The 27,286-nt window shown below is 34.7% G+C and overlaps 1 protein-coding gene across 1 annotated transcript; it reads right to left on the bottom strand.

Annotated features, from left to right (window-relative positions):
• Positions 1 to 477: 477 nt before the first annotated feature.
• On the bottom strand, positions 478 to 5,399 carry LOC128647863 (tubulin polymerization-promoting protein family member 3-like). Its single transcript, XM_053700571.1, has 3 exons — positions 5,230 to 5,399; positions 3,581 to 3,734; positions 478 to 753 (listed from the first exon to the last, which is right to left on the bottom strand). The coding sequence occupies exons 1-3, from the start codon at positions 5,397 to 5,399 to the stop codon at positions 568 to 570; spliced, it is 510 nt and encodes a 169-aa protein (XP_053556546.1). The 3' UTR covers positions 478 to 567.
• Between the last annotated feature and the right edge of the window lie 21,887 nt (positions 5,400 to 27,286).

Below are 27,286 nucleotides of genomic sequence, written 5' to 3'. Positions count from 1 at the left end.
ATACATTTTTGTTAATATTTTAGCAATAAGTGCTTGCTTTATCATCTCATGGTGGACTGGGGCTATATATATGCACCCGGCTTCTCCTCTGTGCACTCACGTGCAACCCCGCCCCCGGCCCGCACATGATTGAAATTCTCCACCTAAGAAATGGAGAGCAGGGCAGGAAAGCAGTGGTCTGATGACCGCTGCTTGATAAATCCTGACTACAGGTTCACTTGTGCGAACTTGCAGTCAAAAGGGAGAGAGGCCCTTGATAAATAGAACCCTAAACATATTTAGCTTTTAATAAATTTCTTATATAAAAAAATAATAAAAGTACAACTAAAACATAAACAAATAAATATTCAATACAATAAATAAATATTGAAGGCACCTTTTGTTGTTGTTAATGGTTTATTAAGAGTAAGACATGATGGTAAACATAGACATGCTTGTGAAGTCACTTAACACAGACTGATGCTTCTTATGCTGCTAGTTATTCAACTAACTTATCAATTGTTATGTTGTACAACAGTCATATTTTTTAACCATGTCATGATGCTAAATGGAATCAGTGTTATGAACTTATTCATTTTTCTTGTTGTAGGTATCTTTTCCCTTATAAGATCCAACATATCCAGTGTTTTCTACCACATCTTCTCGGCCGGATTTGCCTTTGCCTTTCCCACTGCTGTCAAACCGGGGCTTGTGTGTGCCGGTGTATTTTGAGGTGTCTGTGAGACGATCCACTGCTCCCATTGTTGTTGTTTTCTGTAAAATACAAACTGTGTCAACATATTTCATGGCATCATAATAACACACCTTTTAACATTTCTCAGAGGCTCTCTAAAATACAGAAGCTTAAAAAGGGCCCTTCATCATTATGTGGGTATAGCTGGGTTGAGATAGGCAGAGTCACATATGGACCATGGACAGATTCACAGGTGTGCCTAGGTGGTATGTAGGCTTGTCTGTGTAGTAGGTGGGCGTGTCTGGGTTGAACATAGGTGGGGCTAATGTAGTGCATTAAAACTGTGACAATCTAAAGCTATGGGTTTATAGTGGGCCAGACCTACCTACGCATGACAACTAATGCAAGATAGTTTGGAGGTATGTAGTAAACTACACTGATGCTTTTAAAGTGAACTGGCATTCCTGGGAAAGTAGTTTTGTACAATTGACTGTGAAGTGATGCGCTTAACTCTCCCAACTAGCCAATCTATTTGTACTATCTCCTTCCTAGATAGTTCTGTATAGTGTATAAATAACGTTATGGTTAGATGGCGCTAAAATAGCAATTGGGTAACTAAAATAATTAAAATAATTAATGGGGTTAATTTAGTATAGCTGCAAGTATTTTTATACAATAACTTTTCTTTACTGTTTGGAAATATAATAGCTGTAAGTATTTTTATACAAATAACTTTTCTTTACTGCTCGGATAGAATAAATTTCCACTCAATAGGTGATGTCAATTCACTATAAAAAAGTTTATTGGATACCAATTTTCACATATCTTCAAAAATAGAATAAAATACAATGAAATCACCATTCAACATACATCCATACTAAAATTAAGTCTAAAATAAATGATTTAAAATACCTAGCAGAATATGACTAATTATTAACTTATAAAACTTTTTCTACCTCATAAGAAATATACTGATTTCAGGTATTCATAACATAGATGTCTGTCAATAGTTATAACAGCAGTGATTGATATACAGCGGTATGTTCAGGATCGTGATGTGTGTTCTGATTATCAATGTTTATTATTATTAGCCTGCAGGCTATTCAGTTCTTATATATGGAAAGAGTTATTTCTTTGTTTTATATATTTTTCAAAGAATCTTTCTTCATAAATGTATTCTTGGTGTTTTCTAGTGAACTTTACTTCAAGTCACGTTATCCCAGATAATAATCAATAATCAATAATCTGGGATAACGTGACTTGAAGTAAAGTTCACTAGAAAACACCAAGAATAAATTTATGAAGAAAGATTCTTTGAAAAATATATAAAACAAAGAAATAACTCTTTCCATATATAAGAACTGAATAGCCTGCAGGCTAATAATAATAAACATTGATAATCAGAACACACATCACGATCCTGAACATACCGCTGTATATCAATCACTGCTGTTATAACTATTGACAGACATCTATGTTATGAATACCTGAAATCAGTATATTTCTTATGAGGTAGAAAAAGTTTTAGAAGTTAATAATTAGTCATATTCTGCTAGGTATTTTAAATCATTTATTTTAGACTTAATTTTAGTATGGATGTATGTTGAATGGTGATTTCATTGTATTTTATTCTATTTTTGAAGATATGTGAAAATTGGTATCCAATAAACTTTTTTATAGTGAATTGACATCACCTATTGAGTGGAAATTTATTCTATCCAAGCAGTAAAGAAAAGTTATTTGTATAAAAATACTTACAGCTATTATATTTCCAAACAGTAAAGAAAAGTTATTGTATAAAAATACTTACAGCTATTATATTTCCAAACAGTAAAGAAAAGTTATTGTATAAAAAATACTTGCAGCTATTATATTTCCAAACAGTAAAGAAAAGTTATTGTATAAAAATACTTGCAGCTATTATATTTCCAAGCAGTAAAGAAAAGTTATTGTATAAAAATACTTACAGCTATTATATTTCCAAACAGTAAAGAAAAGTTATTGTATAAAAATACTTACAGCTATTATATTTCCAAACAGTAAAGAAAAGTTATTGTATAAAAATACTTACAGCTATTATATTTCCAAACAGTAAAGAAAAGTTATTGTATAAAAATACTTACAGCTATTATATTTCCAAGCAGTAAAGAAAAGTTATTGTATAAAAATACTTACAGCTATTATATTTCCAAACAGTAAAGAAAAGTTATTGTATAAAAATACTTACAGCTATTATATTTCCAAACAGTAAAGAAAAGTTATTGTATAAAAATACTTACAGCTATTATATTTCCAAACAGTAAAGAAAAGTTATTGTATAAAAATACTTACAGCTATTATATTTCCAAGCAGTAAAGAAAAGTTATTGTATAAAAATACTTACAGCTATTATATTTCCAAACAGTAAAGAAAAGTTATTGTATAAAAATACTTGCAGCTATTATATTTCCAAACAGTAAAGAAAAGTTATTGTATAAAAATACTTGCAGCTATACTAAATTAACCCCATTAATTATTTTAATTATTTTAGTTACCCAATTGCTATTTTAGCGCCATCTAACCATAACGTTATTTATTCCTGGGAAAGTAGCATACTAATGTTCCTTTATAGTTTTGTGAAAACTCTGGGCAACATTTACTAAAAGTGCTTTCCATTCATTTCAGCCTCTAGTCTTCCTAGCTTCATCAATTTCTAAGATATTCTAGGCAGTTAATTTATTAAAGAATTGAGATATGTGTGTGCCTTAATATTATTCAATACATTTCAAGTATATTTTTAATAACTTAGATGGAGGATTTTGTTTCTAAGAACAGATGTAAAATACTGAACATTTTAACAATTTCTTTTGAAAAGGAAAGAGAAAGCCTTTAGTATGTATGGGAACAACTGGGTAAAAGAATTCTTACTGTGGTTCCAATGCTCAGTGGTTCTTTTCCTACTACCAGTGCAACAACTGCAGCTTGAGTCTGATCTGCAGGCATCCCTGGGAATGTCTTTGCTGAGAGTAATTTCAGGGCCTCCTGGAACTCACTGAAGTTAATAACACGAGCTCCTTTACTCCTATAACAAAATATAACAAATTAACTTTGCTCCACAGCTTACATTTCCAATCAAAGAACAAAATGGTAGTTGTTTTTACTTCTAAACCAAAACATTTTGCGCTAGATTACAAGTGGCGTGCTAAAGTTAGCGCGGGTTGTGATAAGCATTATCAAAACTGCGCTAACTTACACACATGTTACAAGTTGAAAGTAAATGGGTTAGCTCGAGTGCAAACAAAATTTGTACTCAATGGATTAGTTATGCCTGAAGACCTAGCGTAAAGTGTAAAGGTTTAAAACAAGTTGCACCAAGCACAACACAAATTCAGAAACCAGTATACTCATATATACACTTTCTCATGAAAATATTTTCTATAAAAATCATTACTTTTTTTTATAAGGGTTAAAAAGTATGTGGTATATGACAAGGTATTTTACTGGAAAGGGCTATAATGTGTGTATATATAAATGTATGTGTGTGTGCATATATATATATATATATTTCTAAATATATATATGTCCAAATATGTGTATGAGTGTATATATATATATATATTTATATATTTATGTGTAAATATTTTTTATCTGCATATACACATATATATACACATGCATATACATTCACACACGTATATATATATATATATATATATATATATATATATATATATATAATATATATATATATATATATATATATATATACATATACATACAGACACTGGAGCCCTTTCCACTCAAATACATTTAAACATAACAAATCATTTTTAAGCAACTTTAATATTTTTAAATATGTTTTACTGTGTTTTAAATTTTTTCCAATTATATTCCAATGTTCTTCACTTAGAAGAAAATGTTCTTAGTATTTCTAAATAGACATTTCTATATATATCTATATATATATATCTGTGTGTGTATATATATATATATATATATATATACAGTGTATATATATATATATATATATATATATATATGTATATATTCATATAAATATGTAGGTATATATTTAAAAAAAATCATCATATATGTAGAGAAATATATATTTTAACATACAGTAAAGAGAACATCTTCTATGTGAAAAAACTGGAATGCAAAATATGCATCACTACCTTCGGGTAGCGCAGTTGGCCTACTTTTTGTCAGTTTAGCGTGCAAGCAAAAATTGTTTTCTGAAAAGCACGCTCCATTGAAATCTATGAGAGAAGTTAGCGCAGTCGCGATATTGAAGTCCTGAAGTTAGCTTTCATCGAGTTTCGCTTACTTTAAACTTGTGATACTTGTGTTAACCCGGCCGTGTTAAAAGTTTACTTTGAGTGCAGTTAGCGCACAAGCGGAAAAAAAGAATATTGCACCATTTGTAATATGGCCCTTTGTTGTGAAGCATATCTTTTTGAGTCTTTAAAAGAGCACATCATTTCTATAAAAAACAATCCTCATTGTTATCTTAATGAGTGATATTTATAAGATAGTGTGGACGTATATCACAAGTCATGGTACTATGATAAACTCACTTGACTTTGCTGAAGACAATATCCACGTCAGCGTTGGTGCACTTGCCCTGTAAGATCTTGCACTCCTTGCACAATTTGGTAAAGTTCTTGCCATTCATGTCATTTCCAGATGCACCGGGGTTTCCATATATGGCAAACTTGCGGAAGGATGTTAGAAGCTCTGAAGACATCTGTGTAAAAACATGAGATAGGTGATCAGAGAGAATATGTATTTTAAAAAATTAGGATTGCAGGTGGACCAGCTTTGTATTATTAATACAACACTTAGGGTCCAATGTTCTAAATTGTACTGGCATGGAATGAAATTTCACTCTGGCTCTCGCATGCACAGACCTCACTCAATTCTGTAAAAAAGGGGCTGAACCAGTGAGTTGTAAGTCACCTCCCAAAGAATGTAAAGTAGCTCTTAGGAATGTAATGTAGCTCTATGAGTGTAATACGTATATTAGCTCTGCGGAATCTGTTGGCGCTCTACAAATACCTGATAATATTGTGTATTTTGAGACAAACTTGCAAGCTTATATTTGCTGTGATAAACCTATCAGACCTACATGGGTAAAATGCTGAGAAAATATGATGAGACCTGAGAGCATTTTAGACAAGCTCTGAGGGACGCCCCTGTTTAAAAACTCTACTAGGTTGTGTGACTCATTGTACATTAAAAGATAAAGGATGTGTTGTGCTTTTGTGGTCTAATTTTAACAATGTGTTTTGAAATTATATTGTATATCAAGTATGATTTTGTACTGTGTAATAAGAATTGTTATACATAATTTAACCCCTTAATGACCACAATGTATCCTGTATGTCACTGGTCGTTAAGGGGTTTTTCAGGACATAATAGCACAAGTCTAGCAAGAACACGCTATTAATGCCCTCCCTAGAGCAGGCTTTGTGGAATAGAGCAGTCTCAATGCTGGTGGAAAGACCGCGCTATAAAACAATCAAGTCCCAAAAAAAGGCCAGCGACATACAGGGTACGTCGCTGGTCCTTAAGGGGTTAAATTTACTTTTTTCCGACTTACTTACAATGCATACTATTAATACAATTTGTAATGTGTACTTACATTATGATCTTTATACTTAGTTTTACATAATTTCAATACATAGTTAATGTGCTTATTATAAAGAGTATTACACTGTTATGTATGTGTCTCTCCTATAGAGAATCAGACCCTTTAACTTTACATTAGTGCGCAGATGTGCTATGTACATAACAAGGGACTTTCTCATGTACACTATTGTGCAGATTAAATCTTACTCTATACTGTTCTGGAACAAACATACTCACAAGTTAACTAGCGACTGAGAATATAGGTTTCTTCTTATATTTAACACTTAAAAGATAAGTAACTATGTTTTGCCTAACCAGTAAACCAAAGAGATATATAAATTTCCGAAACGTAAAATTACATGAAACCCAGCATTTTTTCTTTCAGAATTAAGATAGAGCATACAATTTTAAACAACTTTCCAAATTACTTCAATTATTACATTTGCTTCATTCTCTTGGTATCCTTTGTTGAAGGAACAGCAATTCACTACTGAGAGCTTTCTGAAAACATGGGATGAGACAATGACAAAAGGCATATATGTGCAGTCAGCAAACACTAGATAACTCAAAGTATTGTATTGCTGCTACTGAGTTAAACAGGTATGCTTTTCAACAATAGATACCAAAAGAACAAAATAAGTTAGATAATAAAAGTCAATTGTAAAGTTGTTTTAAGTTATATGCTCTATCTGAATCATGAAAAATATTTTTAGGTTCCATTTAATTCCAATAATAAATGTGATTTTAAACTACATTTGTAACTTTTAATTAATTCAGGAAATGCCCCTTCTTATCAGCATATAAAATACGCACAGGAAGAAGCATAAATGTTATGAAAAAAATTGTGCAAACTGTCTTGATATGCCATACAGAAGATCCAAATGCAGTTTAAAGCAGTTAAAGCTATTACACTGGAAATCAAACAATAATGCAAAAACCTGTTTGAAAAGAATGTTCTAATTGACTGCAGTACCATTGGCAAGGGGCTAAATATAGCACATGGGGAAACAAATGGTGACAAAACCATTGGATTACAATGAATTTTTAACTCTTCCAAAAACCCTTACCAAGTACTTCAAATAACTTGTATAATGGACTTAAATAGACTCCCCATTATATAATTATGTGAGGCAATAAGGGAATTATACAGTTGTTGACATATAGAAAGTCTAGCAGAAGTTATAGATTTATTATGATGAGGGAGATCTGTTGAACAGCAGAATGAATGTCCAGTAAAATACACATGATACAAATGTAAAATTACTGATTGTTGGTAACATTTTACTCAGGCTGAAAAACATATTTTAAAGAGATTACCTAATACTCATAGATGTTAATAAGAAAACATAAAATAAAATCTACCCTTATATTAGAAAGTGGCTATCTGAATTTTCATACCTCTGCCAAAGTCCACTTCCCTTGCCTGTGATGTTTCTCTTGTCTGTAAGAGACACTGTGTACAACACAGCATGGTATATATCAACCACACTGATATCACAGAGCATGAGGTCACAAACAGAACATGACATCACAGGTGCACTGGGATAGCAATGGCACTCGAGACAACAGAAGATATCAGAATATTAAGCACTGAAACAGTAAAGCAGTAATAGGAAGTGATATACTAATAATGTTGTATACTGATAATGTTATACTGATATACTGATAATGTTATACTGATATACTGATAATGTTATACTGATATACTGATAATGTTGTACCTCCTGTTTCTATACTGATAGACATATACATTTTAAATAACAAAAGAGAGACTGGTGGAAATTCAAATAAGTAACCCTAGTGGACAAAAGAGAAACTGCCCAACAGGGCGGTGCTGGATGCAAGGAAATGTAATACAAAACATTATGAGAGACAGAAAAGAAATATCCCCGAAGCACTCAGAGGTAGAATTTTTTTTTTTTACAAAATATAACATATAATTATTCTCATAAAACATAAAACATAACCTTTATTAATAAAAAGTTAAAAACATAGGTAAAAACATTTAAAAAGGAAAACAATAAAAAAATACTGGTGAGTCCAGGGCCCAGCAAAAAAAGAAAAGAATCAATATATAATAGCTCTCACGGGGAAAAATACAAAAGGGGTAACTATCCCTATTACAATGTGTGGCACGAAAAACAAAAATAGACATATACATTTGCCTTAGACTAAATATGTAGATGTATTGTTACAATTGTTTTAGATATTAAATATTGAAATTTAAGTGTAAATCTTTAGTTCCTAAAAAGTACTTTAGTTAATTTCTACAGAGCACCGCCAATGTTTAAAGGAACATTAAACACCTGGGTACAACTATAGTAGCACGGTTACTACCCACATTGCTACTGTTTTCCCTCCTGTACCTGCAGCTCTCTTTAAAACCGTTCTATTATTTTAACTCATTATAGAATCCAGCTGGTAAAGCTGTGCATTTTATACTGGGTGCCGCCATCTTGTAGCTTGTGTATTGCTGCATCATAGGATAGAAGCAGTGCACTTTTACAGATCTGGCTTTTGGACAGTTGTATCTTTCACTTCACTTTAGCTCACATAATAGAGAGCAGAAGTGTTACATTTTTGCAGTTTTTTGTACAGTTTTAAATTTAAATAACAAATATAAGCTTCAAGATAGCGGCGCCCATTGTGAAGATGCAGAGCTTCACAAACTAATAAATGTAAGGGCACAGGAAGAAAAACAATAGCAACCCTGATACTGTAGTTGTACTCAGCAGTTTAATGTCCCTTTAATCTAGTTTTCTATTTATCCCTGTTTGTGCAAACAAGTCTGTACGGAAACCCTTTTGGATAATCCTATGTTCCACACAGTCTTGTATGAACAGTCTATTTTATTGCCTGTTTTATATCTGTCCCTAATTGTCCTCAGCAGGAAGGATAGATGAGGGGAAAGCTAAGTTAAAACATTGTGGTCCCAAATCCCATTACTTAATAGAAACTCAGTGGAATTTAGAAAAATAACAATTTTTACTGGAATAGGGAAGAAAATAAATAATGAAAGTATCACATACATTAAGGAAGATTTTGTAATTATACTCAAAAATCTATTAATTCAATTTTAATCAGTGCAGAACCTCATTATCATATATTCAACAAATTAACAGAGAGAGACTGGAGACAAAAAATTGTTGTCCCGCAAAAAGAAAGGCGATCAAGCACTTTTTTGTATATAAATGAATTAATTAGAAATAATCCCACAATATCCCACAACCCTAAATTCATGACAAAATGATTTTACAAAAGATCATAAAACATATCAAAATATATCATTACATAAAAACATAGTGGCGTCACAACACTAGATATAAAATAGCAGCCAGATAAATAATGAGTTAAGGTGATCTGCAACACCAAAACAAGAAGACAACCCCACCATATTTGAAAACTGAAAAGGACAGTTAGTTGGCGTCGGCCCAAGCAGCATCTGAATCACAGCATGGTTAAAGCGGAAGTAAATCCGTATAAAGGTCAGCCTTTATTGTCCAGAGGAAACGAAGTACCGTAGCGTGGCGGAATCAAGCCACAAAAGCCAGAATGCAGAAGAATAGAAGATGCAGGTACTCAAGAGATATCATAAAAAAAATCCAATTTATTAAAAAAATAGTAAAAATACAGCTTCAACAACGCTGTAAGCACATAGGTAAAGCCAGAGGAGGCAGGCAGACAAACAAACATGATCGCCTGATGCATTTCATGCCCCCTAGAGGCACTTATTCATAGACTTATTGGTTACCTAAAGCAGAGACAATTTATAGGGGATACTGAAAAATGATTGGCTTAGAAAAAAAGAGCCTATTTTATTTGACCCAATCAAGATACACAGAAACCCCATAGTATATGCAAAAAAGGTAAGCAAAAAATAAATTAAATTAAAACAACCAAATCCTAATAGTACAATAATCTAAATACAAAATAATGTGCAATAAAAAACAGAAGAAAAGATAATACAAATATGTATAAAAGGGAAAAACAGACTGTATTATTTGTCAATAAAACAATTGATATCACATTCACGATTCATACCCAAAGGTGATCTGGTTTTGAGCTTTAACATCCAGAATAATATAATTCCTTTTTCTCTAATGGGGATTTTAGCTATGTCAATAATTTTAGTAGTCATATCTGCAACATTAGTAAAATGATAGCCATTAAAATGATTGGCCACCGCAGAGTCTTTATTAAAATTCTTGACATCCCTCATATGCTCACTGAATCTCTTATGAATAACTCTGGACGTTTGACCAGTATATTGATACTTACAAAGGTTACAAATGAGGAGATAAATTACAGATGTGGCACCGCAGTTTGCATAAAAATCAACTTCAAATATTTGACCTGTATGACTACTGGAAAAAGTTTTGCCCGTAGATATATGAGGACACATATGACAACTCCAGCTCCAAGGAACGACCATGGGTTTCAATGTTGCCCTTCACAATTTTTTTTTTTTTTTTTTTTAATATATCTTTATTCATAGCCGATAAATACAATTAACAAAAATCACTTTTGTTGTCACATATAAGCATAAAGTCAAAAATAATTTAACAGACATCACAACCCAACATATGACAATAATTTCTCGGCCTTTTTGTAACTGGCTCCTCGCAGCAAATTGCAGTGAGGAGACACAGAAAAAATAATAAAAAAAAGAAGAAAAGGAGGAAAAAAAAACAAACAAAAAAAAACCCCTCCCCTCCTTCCCCTAATCCCTGATACAGTTAATACTGAATTTCAGCAGCATTTGTTATCCATGAATGTGGAAACAGGTCTAATACAACCATCTCTGCAAAACTAACTGAGGACAAAAAAGGTGATAAAATCTGTTTTTGTATAGGTATAAGATAAGAATTAATAATAGCATACCAACCAAGTAAAAATTTCTTAATTCTAGTTTCTGAAGCATCCTGTAGATGGTATGCTTCAAAAATAATTTGATCTTGAATAACATGTAGAACCTCAGAGAATACAGGCCCTTTTTTTGCTTTCCATTTTTTAGGATACACTGTCTTACAGCTAATATTAAGGTATTCAATGAACGTACCCAATACCTATCTTGATTACTCGAAATCTCAATCTATAGGATAATATCCTGAAACGTGAGAGAGATAGATACCCCATGAATACTATTAAACCAATATATAAGTTTCAACCAGAGCTGATTTATCCCAGGGCATGCCCAAAACATATGAAATAGATCCGCTTCCATATACGCACATCTTGGACAGCAAGCTGATCTAGATGGGTAAAACCTGGCATGTTTGGCTGGATATAAATAGAAATTATTTATAAGTTTCATATGTGATTCCTTCCACATTGAGGGGACTTTGCACTTATCCAGGGTCTTGAAACTCTGTGCTACTCTGTCCTGATCTATGTCCGGAATTAACATGCTCCAAAACCCACAAATCTTATTTAGAACACCTTGCGTTTGCTTCGAGAGCATAATATCATATATTAATGAAATTGAGGTAACACCCGCCACAAATCTTTGTAATAAGACCCTGACATCAGACCATGCAATAGATATGGGAAACTTCCAGTCCTGTGCTGCGATAAAATGTTGTATCTGAAAAAATGCAAATAAATCTGATCTGGGTAACTGATAAAGTGAAAACAAAGTTTCTCCCGCTAGAACTAAATCATCTGAGCCTATTAATTGACATATCCGACTTAAACCCTTCTCGGCCCAGAACTTAAAAGAGAAAATAACAAGTTACCCTGAATAGGAAGAAATTCTGAAAAGGAAAAATCTATTTCTAATAATTTGCAAAATGTATGCCACGCAAGAACTATATTCTTGAATGTTATAAGTGCAGAAACATTAGAAGGTAATTGTCGCGGCTTACAATGTAATATAGCTGATAGTGCGAAGGGATGTATCAGGAGAGACTCCTGTGCAAAAGAAGAGAATATATCTGTTCTTGCCAGCCAATCAATTGCGATTTTTATCAACGCTGCAATATTATATAAACTGATATCTGGAAGTGATAAACCACCAGCCCATGATTTCTGCATTAACCGGGATAATGCAATACATGGTTTTTTATTTTGCCAAATAAATTTAGAGAAATATCAGTACAAATTTTTTCGATCCTGGTTAGATATAAATAAAGGTAAATTTTGAATTGGATAAAGAAGGCGTGGAAAAATAATGGTTTTAACCAAGTTCACTCTCGCGGTTAACAATATAGGAAAGGAGGTCCATAGTTGCAAATCTAATTTAATTTTTTAAAATAAAGGAACATAATTATCTATGTACCAATGTTTCGGATTCTTATGTAGTACAAGACCCAAATATTTAACAGAATCTACCTCTTTAAATGGATTGTTGGGGCACCTCGATGCTACTTTCCCTATAAACATCAACTCACTTTTTTCCGTATTCACTTTATAGCCTGAAAATGAGCTGAATTCTTCTAATAACTGCATCAAAATTGGAATAGATTGCTGTGTATTTTCTAGGAATACCAGAACGTCATCCGCATATAACAGCGTATTTAGACGAAGTGACCCTATTGCAATCCCTGTTAGACTGTTTCTCAATCGTATCGCAAGTGGCTCTAGTGCTGTATTAAATAGCAAGGGGGACAATGGGCACTCTTGCCGGGTACCCCGCTGAAGTATTATTTTAGGTGAGACCATCCCATTTACTAATACATATGATATAGGCTTCGAGTAAATTCTATGAATAAATTGCAAAAAATTCCCGTTGATCCCAAATTTCCTGAGTGAAATAAAAAGATGCTCCCATACTATGGAGTCAAACTCTTTGACTGCGTCTAATGTAAGGACGGACATATCACTTCCCCTATTTGAACTAGTTTTTTGTTCCTCATTTCATGTAAAATCTAACAATGTAGTTAATTTCCGTATATTCTTAGAGGCATTTCTGTTAATCATAAACCCCGTCTGATCAGAATGAATAAGTTTCTGCAGACAAGATGATAATCTGTCGGCTAAGATAGAGGCTAAAATCTTATAATCTGAATTTAAAACCGATATTGGCCTATAAGAGCCAGGATCCTCCGCATCTTTCCCCTTTTTCAATATAAGAGAGATGTTGGCCATTGAAAAGTAGGATGAAATTGGTTTATCTACTGTATAATAATCATTGAATAAATTCTCTAATACCGGTAATAAATCTTCCTTAAGACATTTATAGAATTCCGCAGGGAATCCATCTGGGCCAGGGGCTTTATTAAGTTTCAATTTATCAATGGCCTTACTAATTTCTACACTAGTTATAAGATCATTAAGCATTGTCAAATCTTCAATTTGAATCTTAGGCGTCACCACTTTAGACCAAAATACTTCTTGGTTATAAGGGTTAGTCTTAACTGAAGAATATATATATTGATAATAAGAGGCAAAAACCTTACAAATTTCCGAAGTTTCCATATGTCTGGTCTTATTATCTTTGATGACCGGTATAAGATTTTTTTTCTTCCTATTTTTAGTGAGATTAGCCAAATGTTTGGCCGAGCAGCCATGAAACCCTTTATAATGCCGATTTATTCTAATTTCCTCTGTTTGGGATTGCTGTTTTAGAAATAGATCTCGCTCTTTTCTAATAGCAATATAGTCATCCCAATTATTCTGCGAGGGAACATTCTGTACTAATATGTAAGCATTCTTCACTCTCTTTGCCAAAGTAACCTCCCGAGATTTCATCTTCTTCCCTCGAACATTTAAATAAGCCATAATCTCGCCTCTTAGAACCGTCTTAGAGGCCTCCCAAAAAGTTTCAACTTTATTTCTATATTCAATATTATTGGAACCGTACTCCTGCCATTTTGATTGTAACCACAACCGAAACCTAGGTTCAGAACATAAAAAACGAGGAAAACAATTTTTTAACCTTATCTTTTTTCAATGATGGGAATATTAATGAAATTATTGCATGGTCCCATATCAGAATCTCCCTTATCTCAGCCCTTGATTGCCAGATAGATAACGACTCAGAGACCAAAAATAAGTCAATCCTAGAAAATGTCTTGTGAGCTTTAGATTCACATGTGTATACTGAAATGTCAGGGTTTTGAATTCGCCAGATATCTGTTAATTTTAATTTATAGCGGAATCTCTGAAAATATTTAGCACTTTGTCTATTACTAACTATGACCTAGATTTGGAGTTTGGCGTTAGCCGTGAAAACCAGCGTTAGAGGCTCCTAACGCTGGTTTTAGGCTACCGCTGGTATTTGGAGTCACTCAAAATAGGGTCTAACGCTCACTTTTCATCCGCGACTTTTCCATACCGCAGATCCCCTTACGTCAATTGCGTATCCTATCTTTTCAATGGGATCTTTCTAACTCTGGTATTTAGAGTCGTTTCTGAAGTGAGCGTTAGACATCTAACGACAAAACTCCAGCCGCAGGAAAAAAGTCAGTAGTTAAGAGCTTTCTGGGCTAACGCAGGTTTATAAAGCTCTTAACTACTGTACTCTAAAGTACACTAACACCCATAAACTACCTATGTACCCCTAAACCGAGGTCCCCCCACATCGCCGACACTCGAATAATTTTTTTAACCCCTAATCTGCCGACCGCCACCTACGTTATCCTTATGTACCCCTAATCTGCTGCCCCTAACACCGCAGACCCCTGTATTATATTTATTAACCCCTAACCTGCCCCCCACAACGTCGCCTCCACCTACCTACACTTATTAACCCCTAATCTGCCGACCGCAAAGCGCCGCCACCTACGTTATCCTTATGTACCCCTAATCTGCTGCCCCTAACACCGCCGACCCCTATATTATATTTATTAACCCCTAATCTGCCCCCCTCAACGTCGCTTCCACCTGCCTACACTTATTAACCCCTAATCTGCTGACCGGACCTGAGCGCTACTATAATAAAGTTATTAACCCCTAATCCGCCTCACTAACCCTATAATAAATAGTATTAACCCCTAATCTGCCCTCCCTAACATCGCCGACACCTAACTTCAATTATTAACCCCTAATCTGCCGACCGGAGCTCACCGCTATTCTAATAAATGTATTAACCCCTAAAGCTAAGTCTAACCCTAACACTAATACCCCCCTAAGTTAAATATAATTTAAATCTAACGAAATTAATTAACTCTTATTAAATAAATTATTCCTATTTAAAGCTAAATACTTACCTGTAAAATAAATCCTAATATAGCTCCAATATAAATTATAATTATATTATAGCTATTTTAGGATTTATATTTATTTTACAGGTAACTTTGTATTTATTTTAACCAGGTACAATAGCTATTAAATAGTTAAGAACTATTTAATAGCTAAAATAGTTAAAATAATTACAAATTTACCTGTAAAAGAAATCCTAACCTAAGTTACAATTAAACCTAACACTAGACTATCAATAAATTAATTAAATAAACTACCTGTTCCGATCAGCCAATAGAATGCAAGCTCAATCTGATTGGCTGATTGGATCAGCCAATCGGATTGAACTTGATTCTGATTGGCTGATTCCATCAGCCAATCAGAATATTCCTACCTTAATTCCGATTGGCTGATAGAATCCTATCAGCCAATCGGAATTCGAGGGACGCCATCTTGGATGACATCATTTAAAGGAACCGTCATTCGTCGTTCAGTCGTCGGCCAGGATGGATGTTCCGCGGTGGAGGTCTTCAGGATGCTGCCGCTTCGCTCCGGATGGATGCCGCTTGGATGAAGACTTCAATCGGATGGAAGACCTCTTCTGCCCCGCTTGGATGAAGACTTCAGCCGGATCATGGACCTCTTCAGCCCCCCGCTTGGGCTTGGATCAGGACATCGGAGGAGCTCTTCTGGACGGATCGGTGTGATACCCGGTGAGGTGAAGACAAGGTAGGATGATCTTCAGGGGCTTAGTGTTAGGTTTATTTAAGGGGGTTTGGGTTAGATTAGGGGTATGTGGGTGGTGGGTTGTAATGTTGGGGGGCTTGGGTATTGTATTTTTTTTTTTACAGGCAAAAGAGCTGTATTTCTTGGGGCATGCCCCGCAAAGGGCCCTGTTCAGGGCTGGTAAGGTAAAAGAGCTTTGAACTTTAGTAATTTAGAATAGGGTAGGGCATTTTTTTATTTTGGGGGGCTTTGTTATTTTATTAGGGGGCTTAGAGTAGGTGTAATTAGTTTAAAATTGTTGTAATATTTTTCTTATGTTTGTAAATATTTTTTTATTTTTTGTAACTTAGTTCTTTTTTATTTTTTGTACTTTAGCTAGTTTATTTAATTGTATTTATTTGTAGCAATTGTATTTAATTAATTTATTGATAGTCTAGTGTTAGGTTAATTGTAGGTAATTGTAGGTAGTTTATTTAATTAATTTATTGATAGTCTAGTGTTAGGTTTAATTGTAACTTAGGTTAGGATTTCTTTTACAGGTAAATTTGTAATTATTTTAACTATTTTAGCTATTAAATAGTTCTTAACTATTTAATAGCTATTGTACCTGGTTAAAATAAATACAAAGTTACCTGTAAAATAAATATAAATCCTAAAATAGCTATAATATAATTATAATTTATATTGTAGCTATATTATGATTTATTTTACAGGTAAGTATTTAGCTTTAAATAGGAATAATTTATTTAATAAGAGTTAATTAATTTTGTTAGATTTAAATTATATTTAACTTAGGGGGGTGTTAGGGTTAGACTTAGCTTTAGGGGTTAATACATTTATTAGAATAGCGGTGAGCTCCAGTCAGCAGATTAGGGGATAATGTTTGAAGTTAGGTGTCGGCGATGTTAGGGAGGGCAGATTAGGGGTTAATACTATTTATGATAGGGTTAGTGAGGCGGATTAGGGGTTAATAACTTTATTATAGTAGCGCTCAGGTCAGGTCGGCAGATTAGGGGTTAATAAGTGTAGGCAGGTGGAGGCGACGTTGTGGGGGGCAGATTAGGGGTTAATAAATATAATATAGGGTTCGGCGATGTTAGGGCAGCAGATTAGGGGTACATAAGGATAATGTAAGTAGCAGCGGTTTACGGAGCGGCAGATTAGGGGTTAATAATAATATGCAGGGGTCAGCAATAGCGGGGGCGGCAGATTGGGGGTTAATGAGTGTAAGGTTAGGGGTGTTTAGACTCTGGGTACATGTTAGAGTGTTAAGTGCAGACGTAGGAAGGGTTACCGCATAGCAAACAATGGGGCTGCGTTAGGAGCTGAACGCGGCTTTTTTGCAGGTGTTTGATTTTTTTTCAGCTCAAACAGCCCCATTGTTTCCTATGGGGGAATCATGCACGAGCACGTTTTTGAGGCTGGCCGCGTCCGTAAGCAACTCTGGTATCGAGAGTTGAAGCTGCGTTAAAAATGCTCTACGCTCCTTTTTTGGAGCCTAACGCAGCCTTTATGTGGTCTCTCAATACCAGAGTTATTTTTATGGTGCGGCCAGAAAAAAGCCGGCGTTAGTTTTTCGGGTCGTTACCGACAAAACTCCAAATCTAGCCGTATATTTTTACGTGAAAACCTGTCTATTGATGGGTCTAATGTCATATTAAAATCTCCACATAAAATTAACTTATTCCCTATAAACGGAAATACCTTGTTTTGGATTTTTTCCCAGAAAACTGATGAAAGTTTATTGGGAGCATAAATGTTGCAGATTATGAATTTTATGTTTTTAACCATTATTTGAAGTAAGATAAATCTGGCTTCGAGATCGGCCTCTATTTTTATAATCTTATAGTCTAATTGTTTGTTCAGTAGTATTGCTACTCCGCACTTTTTATTAGGACCGTTAGTGGAGATTACCTCCCCGACCCATTTGGTCTTAAGTTTTACTGCTTCTATCTCATTAAGGTGTGTTTCTTGGAGACACACCAAATCAGGCTGAAGCCCAGCTAAAGTTCTAACAATCAATTTACGTTTCACTGGTGAACTAATACCCCCCACATTCCAGGAAAACATCCTAATTTCCGCTATCATTTTTTACTTATATTAATAATCACCAATGTATCCCTGGGGAAAGAAAGGGAAAGGGAAAAAGGAGGGGAGAGGGAGGAAGAGAAAATTAAAAAAAAAAAAAAAAAAAAAAAGGGGAAAAAAAGGAAAAAGGAAAATAAAAACTGATCCAGAAAAAAACTTGGATTTCTTATCTTTAACAATACTCTCAGAATACTAAACATCAAGTATTAACATTTCATCATTATCCCAGTTTCTTTAAAAATTCAATTACCTCAGTTGTTTCATTGAATGCCTGCCTGTTACCATTATCTTTCATTATAATTCTGGCCGGATAGCTCAGCCAAGCATTAATGCCTTTATTTATTAGTTGCATACAATACGGAGCCATAACTTTTCTCCTAGCTGAGGTCTCACCAGAGAAATCCTGGAACAACAATATTTTGTTGTTAGCAAATATCAAAGGCTCTTTTTTTTTATAGAGATTAAGGATCTCAATCTTGTCCTGAAATTTCAGGAGCTTGAGGATGGCCATCCTAGGTCTGGTGGCCCCATTAATGACAGGCTTCCTGGAGCCTACTCTGTGCGCTCTCTCAATTACCAAGGGTACCAAATGTGTAGGCATATCCAGCGCCTGTGGCAGAGTAGTAGAAGAAAAGGTCAAAAGATCCTCAAACTCCGGAGATTCCGGTAGACCAATAATTCTAATGTTATTGCGACTGGAGCGATCTTCAAGATCCTCCAGGCGCAATTGCATACTTTTTAACTTAGCCTCTTGTTTATGTATAGATGTGTGTTGCATGTTTGCCTGATCTTCTAGTGATGAGATCCTATCTTCAGCTTCGGAAAGTCTTACTGCAAATTGTTTTATTTCTGTTGAAAGTGTCCCTATATCGGCTGAGATAACTCCTAACTCTGTTTTTATAGAGTCGAATTGTGGTGAAAAAATAGCCGCTAGCTGACTAATAAGGGCCTGAGTGTCAATAGTTAAAGAAGTAATTTCAGGTATATTTTCTACACTATTATCAGCCGTCTTGGCTTTTTTATCTTTGGATTTGGCTGGCATTTTTGGAGAATTCGTTTTTGCCTGTGTGATAAATTTTTCCATTGATAGTGTGAAAAAAAGTGATGAAAAACAATCAAAAAGTGAAAAATACAATTATTAGTGAAAAGGAAACTGAAGGGACACTACTGGAGAGTGTCTATACACATTGTGACGTGAATAAATCCAGTAAAGAATCTTACTGCCTAGCTCAGGGAAATTGTCCCAGTGAATAGTGCTTTTTTTTTTTTGTGTGTGTGTGTGATGGAAGGGTTAAAAGCGTGTGTGATTACTTAACTTAGTGTTACAAAAATTAGGCAAAATGATCTAACAAAACCAATTTACTTTGCTAATTTCCACTGACCTGTACCTTGTGTATAAATAATTAGCAAAAAAGCAGAAAAAGAAAAAAGAAGGAAAAATAGCCAAACGGCATCATCTGATAATGAAACACTAATAACTAAATACCTGCCCCTTTTAAATATATATACAAGTCTCAGAGTTGTATACTTTTACCTTATAACTGTTCTTATAGACTGTGAGTTAAATTGCTGGTTATAACCTGTCTATAACCTGTGTAACTGAAATCATATATAACCTGAGTGTAGCTAAGATACCCTTATGCCAACATTATAACAAGTGTATTGGCAATTTTTAACAATCTTTAAGCAGTATAAGAAACTTATACGCGATACCTCGTACCTTTAAATAAACAAAGTTAGCAATGCATTTCCTAAGGGTTTATACAGCTTACACAAATGGCTATGCATTTACAATTGTACGATATGGCCCACACATAGGATTTTATCAAGGGCAGTTTAAGTCCCGCAACCAAGTTTAAATCTTGTAGGAAAAAAGATTATAGTGTACTATCAAAGCTTTTTTTTTTTTTTGTACTGATATTAATATGACGATATACCAGTAAGCAAAGATTGTTATAATAATGTCATTAGTTCAGTTCTTTTCTTTTTTCCACTAAGTTCCAATGTCAGGCAAAAAAATAATATTTGGCCTTTAGTAATCACCAGATTAGGCTGAGCGTTTGCTAGAGATCTTTCCCATATAGCAAGCTATATATTAGCATTAGCAGAGTCAGCTTTTTTCTTTCATAATTAAAAAGAGATACAATTTTATGTAAGATCAGCACAGTCCATTATAGTTGCGGGCTCTGAAAGACAAAACCAGGATGTCTTCCTTACAACGGGCCGACCTTCAGCTGTGAAGACGCCATCTGCTACAATGCCATGGATTGCTGCTTGACTACTGAGCGTTGTCTCTGATGGCCGGTCCTCAATCCAATGGACGGAAATCGCACATGTTTCCGGCACTTTACTCCCAGGCGCTGCAAGCGGATCCCTCCGCCGTCCTCCTAGCCACCGCACTCTCTCGATCCAGGAGGCGATGCTCAATGTCCCGGCGTCACACTCTCTGCTACTCCGGTAAGATTTGTGTTGTTGCAGGGCCCCCGACTTTACTCTTGAACCCTAGATTAGACTCAGCTTATCTAGGTAGGGATAATACCATCCATCAATTCTACAACCAGGGTAGAGCATGGACTTTTTCCTCTCTCATTCAAGTTGTTTCTGGGGGTATGAACTGGATCAGTGTTGAGATAGAAATGCGGTAAAAACCGCAGACCAAGTTGGCCTTTACGAGTTCCTTCTCCAGCAAAATCACACTTGCCACGGCCCTTCTGCACCACATAGATCTGGGGCTATGGAGCAATAAGAGTGGGATGTGTTGTTAGCAGTCAACCTGAACGCCGACATGAGACATGCTGCCATTAGTCTCCACCCCCACACAGGAACTCCTCCCTTCACAAATGGGTTATACAGACTGCGCAAAAAAGGGATATAAATGCTTTAAGATTTAAAGGGATATTTCTCCTAAATCCCCAGGACAAAAGACATACAAGAAACGTTATATTAAATCAGAAAGCGCCAATTCAGGCAGATATACCCACAAAAGAGAGCACAATATATAGAAAAATATAAAGAATTTTATTCTTCAACAAATGTTAAAAGAGATCCAAAAGATATCACTATACATATGTAAAAAAAATAGCAATAATGATCGTATAAAAGAGAATTTAAAAATTGTACCTTATACAAGAATTCAAAGTGTAAAAAATATGATTGGCCAATCACTAATATACAATGTAAGTAATCTAAAAAAGCAACTACTCTGACTAACTTGTCACATAATGTAAGAAACAGCTAAACTAATATATCACAGTTTCCGTCTAACACATCTATAATAATAAAGAGTTCTGCTTAGAATGCTAAGAACATATTTTCTTGTTCAACGGTATAGAGCAATGCAATCTTGTTTCCTATTAATACGGGATTTGGTAGCGCTAAATCAGCGCAAATGTTTCCACACAAGTACAATGTTTACTCTAAACATTGATAATGTCCGTGTTTCTTTGCTTTTGGCACAGTTCTTTTGGAAGGTAGTGCTCTTGCAATTAAGTTTGATACTACAGGTACCTGTCTCATGATCCTTCCTTTCTGATATTAAAGAGTTCAGCTTCAATGTGAGGGATGCTGTCTTTGTAGTGAGGACCGATGCCTCCGTGTAGAATAGAATTCTCTATTCTATCCTTTGTTGAAAAATGTTTAGCTTTGGCATCAGGCATTCATGGGTTAAATTAAATTTTGTTAAGATTTGTAGGTGTTACTCCCATTTTTAATTGGATCCAATCAGGTATCATGTTACCTGTTTTAAGACACATCTCTTGATAGCACTGCATGCTATGATTACAGCCTGAGGGCTGAAACATGTCAGCATTTGTGCTACACCTACTTTCTGTTGGGATGTTTCCTGCTGTTCTCTGAATTTTTAACTTGGTTCAATAAAAGACATTTTATTTATCTAAACAGTGGCTCTACTCCTTTTTATACTTTTTTTTTTAAAAAACATATTCTTTGAGACATATCTTTATCACAGTAAGATAAGAAGAAGTCATCTATTTTACAAGCACATGCCTGATATCAAATATACTAATTTTGTTTAATGTATTGAATGAAAAATATCAACACAGCTTATTCAGATAATGTTAAAGTCAAGTATCTTACAAAATCTAAGTTGGAGTTAAATACATCCATCTATGCTTTTATTGTGTGATTTATAGATGTTAAAATCATAAAATGTTTATGACGAGGATATGTAGTATAAATTATACAGAACAACTTTGTTCATTTCACTTTTAAGAAATGAAAGTGTTTAACTTACATTAAAGTGACAGTGTAGTTTAATGTTAGATTTACATTCTAATCTCTATAATCTTTCTTAGGTATCGAAAAACATTCTTACACTAAATATAGGTTATTCGGCCTTAATTATTTTTAAGGTAATATGTTAGAAATTATCTTTAAAAAAACTTAAGATAATTTCACATTTATACCAAGCTAGTTATTGTATACCATATTGATTACTTTTTAGCTCTAGTGGAGTTATTTGAAGGGTCAGTTAAAAATAGATATATCCAAAGATAATTTCTCGCAATTATACTCTTTACCTGTTGGATAGATATCACATATCTATAGGTATTTCCATTTCCTTTTAGTTTAGTTTATTTCTACAATGTTAACTCCATATATTCCTAATGGTTTTGTCCTTAAAGGGACATTAAAACCAAAATGTAATTTAATGATTCAGAGAGATAATACAAATCTTTTAAAACAACATTTAAATTTATTACTATTATCTAATTCGATTCAGTCTTTAGATATCCTTTGTTAAAGAAATAGCAATGCACATGGGTTAGACAATGACACAAGGCATCTATGTGCAACCAACAATCAGCAGCAACAGAGCCTATCTAGATATGATTTTCAGGAAAGAATATCAAGAGATAAAAGCTAATGAGATAATAGAACAAAATTTGACGTTGTTTTAACATTGTATTATCCATCTAAATCAGGAAAGAACATATAGCTTAATGTGCCTTTAAGGTAAAGTTATATAAATACAGCCATTGGAAGATATTTCATTCACAGTGGGGCAAACAATACAGAAGGTAATACAAATATGCTTTATTCTCATGTTATCCTAAGTTTGAGAAATGGAGATGCATAGGTTTATGATCAGCAAAGCATTACTGGGAAATATCTACTTATCTGTGGGTGGGCAACAATGCATATTTACAATGTTTAGACAGATGTATTTTGATAAATTTAAAGATGGCATATTAGCTCATTAAAGGGACGGAAATTCAAAAGCGTTTCTTTCAGGATGTAAACATTAAAATGTACTTATATTATCTAATTCCCTTTATTATTTTGATATACTTTCCTTTACAACCATATCTAGATATGCTCAGTAGCTGAAGATTGGTGGATGCACAGAGATGCCTTGTGTGATTAGCTCAACCATGTGGATTGCTATTTCTTCTGTATAGGATATCTAAAGAATAATCTAAATAGATTGAGTTGATTGAACATTTTTACAACTGTATTCTCTCTCCGGATCAAGAAAGAAAATATTTGGTCGTAATATCCCTTTAAAAATAAAGATGTTGCCCAATAACATATGTGAGCAGTTCAGACAAATACAAGCTCGAGGTTTATTTACTAATAATGAACAAACGTGGATTTTAAAATTTATAAAAAGATTATCCAAGTTCCATCCATTATAAATACAAATGACGCATTTCAGAAATAAAGCGTGGGAAACGTATCTGGCAACACGAGATTCGCATCTTTAAAAATAATAGTATAATGCCACGCACTAGCACACAATTGATGTGCATTATAATTACATTTAATAGAGCAATGTCAATACTTCACAATAAGTCACAATATTTCTTTAATAAACAATAAATACATACAATATGTATTTTTTAGGTTGAACTCGATAGACTTCAGTCTTTTTTCAACCTTATCTACTATGTTACTATGTTACTATGTACAATGTTTACTATTTTCCAATAAAATTTATTTATATTAAATAACCGGATCAATATTAAACATCGAAATGTGTAAAACATTTACTGATTGTGACTGGATTATATTTAATAAAAATCAAATAGAGATCAAATGTAAAATTAATATTTAACGGATCACGTATATTAAATCTGCGTCACACATATCCGCATAACAGTCCCATGAGTTACAAATAAGTCAACATGAAAAATATAGTAACAGCACCCCCCAGAGGTATGTGTATGGAAGTTACTAAGATATGAAACATTAAGTAAGGAACGGCCAATCAGAGTCCATCACACAAACATAACTTGAGTCAGTATGGTCTCACAGACATGATAACAAAATTACAATATTTGATCCAATCAGATGTACAGATACCATGTCCCATGGTGCATCTCATTTTACTTCACCATATAAAAGTCCATTACACGTTGCCATTTTTGTCAGTTCTCTAATGCCTGCTGGTATATTAATATTATAATATTTTATTTATTATATATATATATTTGTAGACAAAGTGCACTCCAAACGTTCCAATCAGCTGCCTTGGGTGAAACAAACAGTATGTGTAGATGAGTAGAAGGAAGTGCACTCCAAAGGACTTACTTGTAGATCCACTTTATTTGTGAACGTTTTCGAGCCAAACTAGCTCGTCCTGAGAACGAGCTAGTTTGGCTCGAAAACGTTCACAAATAAAGTGGATCTACAAGTTAGTCCTTTGGAGTGCACTTCCTTCTACTCATCTATATATATATATATATATATATATATATATATATATATATATATATATATATATATATATATATACAGGGAGTGCAGAATTATTAGGCAAATGAGTATTTTGACCACATCATCCTCTTTATGCATGTTGTCTTACTCCAAGCTGTATAGGCTAGAAAGCCTACTACCAATTAAGCATGTTAGGTGATGTGCATCTCTGTAATGAGAAGGGGTGTGGTCTAATGACATCAACACCCTATATCAGGTGTGCATAATTATTAGGCAACTTCCTTTCCTTTGGCAAAATGGGTCAAAAGAAGGACTTGACAGGCTCAGAAAAGTCAAAAATAGTGAGATATCTTGCAGAGGGATGCAGCACTCTTAAAATTGCAAAGCTTCTGAAGCGTGATCATCGAACAATCAAGTGTTTCATTCAAAATAGTCAACAGGGTCGCAAGAAGCATGTGGAAAAACCAAGGCGCAAAATAACTGCCCATGAACTGAGAAAAGTCAAGCGTGCAGCTGCCAAGATGCCACTTGCCACCAGTTTGGCCATATTTCAGAGCTGCAACATCACTGGAGTGCCCAAAAGCACAAGGTGTGCAATACTCAGAGACATGGCCAAGGTAAGAAAGGCTGAAAGACGACCACCACTGAACAATACACACAAGCTGAAATGTCAAGACTGGGCCAAGAAATATCTCAAGACTGATTTTTCTAAGGTTTTATGGACTGATGAAATGAGAGTGAGTCTTGATGGGCCAGATGGATGGGCCCGTGGCTGGATTGGTAAAGGGCAGAGAGCTCCAGTCCAACTCAGATGCCAGCAAGGTGGAGGTGGAGTACTGGTTTGGGCTGGTATTATCAAAGATGAGCTTGTGGGGCCTTTTCGGGTTGAGGATGGAGTCAAGCTCAACTCCCAGTCCTACTGCCAGTTTCTGGAAGACACCTTCTTCAAGCAGTGGTACAGGAAGAAGTCTGCATCCTTCAAGAAAAACATGATTTTCATGCAGGACAATGCTCCATCACACGCGTCCAAGTACTCCACAGCGTGGCTGGCAAGAAAGGGTATAAAAGAAGAAAATCTAATGACATGGCCTCCTTGTTCACCTGATCTGAACCCCATTGAGAACCTGTGGTCCATCATCAAATGTGAGATTTACAAGGAGGGAAAACAGTACAGCTCTCTGAACAGTGTCTGGGAGGCTGTGGTTGCTGCTGCACGCAATGTTGATGGTGAACAGATCAAAACACTGACAGAATCCATGGATGGCAGGCTTGTGAGTGTCCTTGCAAAGAAAGGTGGCTATATTGGTCACTGATTTGTTTTTGTTTTGTTTTTGAATGTCAGAAATGTATATTTGTGAATGTTGAGATGTTATATTGGTTTCACTGGTAAAAATAAATAATTGAAATGGGTATATATTTGTTTTTTGTTAAGTTGCCTAATAATTATGCACAGTAATAGTCACCTGCACACACAGATATCCCCCTAAAATAGCTATAACTAAAAACAAACTAAAAACTACTTCCAAAACTATTCAGCTTTGATATTAATGAGTTTTTTGGGTTCATTGAGAACATGGTTGTTGTTCAATAATAAAATTAATCCTCAAAAATACAACTTGCCTAATAATTCTGCACTCCCTGTATATATATATATATATATATATATATATATATATATATATATATATACACATCTCGGCAGGCATGACCTCTCCCAGGTTCTCAGGGGCGTAGAGTGCAGCACTGGTCAACGCTGTCGAGGACTTCTATCCGCAGCTGTTTGGGAACAAGAAGAAGCCGACGAAGCAGAGTATTAGGAAGGCCCTCTGGTTGTCTATCACCAATTATGTTAAGTTGGTGTGTGGCATCCAGAGGACCACGGATCAAATCATGCAGAGGTTCGGGGATATGAGGTTGTGGATAAGCCATAAAGTGGACCAAATGTGGGAGTGGGTATAAGCCCGTCGGAGGGATGGAAAGCAGGATCCACCCCCACGGAAACTGTACCTGCAACCTTATGAGGTCCCTTTATTTGCCCTCCTCAATCTCTGGGTCCCCAAAAGATTTAGATCCCCTCGCTCCTCAACTTCTTCTTCTTCCCTCCCAGCTGCTGGATTGGAAATTACCGACCCGGAGGCCAGTGCAGCTGCTTCTCCGTCCAGTGGCCTGGGAGATGAAAGTCTAGAGCCTTAACCAGGTAAATATCAGACTTCATATAATATATTAATATTTGAGTATATATTTAATCAATGTGTATATAGTCATATATTCAACCTATATAGCTCTCACAACATACGCTACATATGATGTTTAGATATTTGAATTTAGAATCGTCACACATGAAATAGGAATGATGTTTCTTGAGCTATCCAAAATATGCGTAACAGAGTG

The sequence above is a fragment of the Bombina bombina genome, chromosome 2, assembly GCF_027579735.1.
Source record: "Bombina bombina isolate aBomBom1 chromosome 2, aBomBom1.pri, whole genome shotgun sequence".
NCBI classification, from domain to species: Eukaryota; Metazoa; Chordata; class Amphibia; order Anura; family Bombinatoridae; genus Bombina; species Bombina bombina.
Note: the sequence above shows the minus strand (reverse complement) of the source record. Positions and strands in the feature narration are given on the sequence as shown.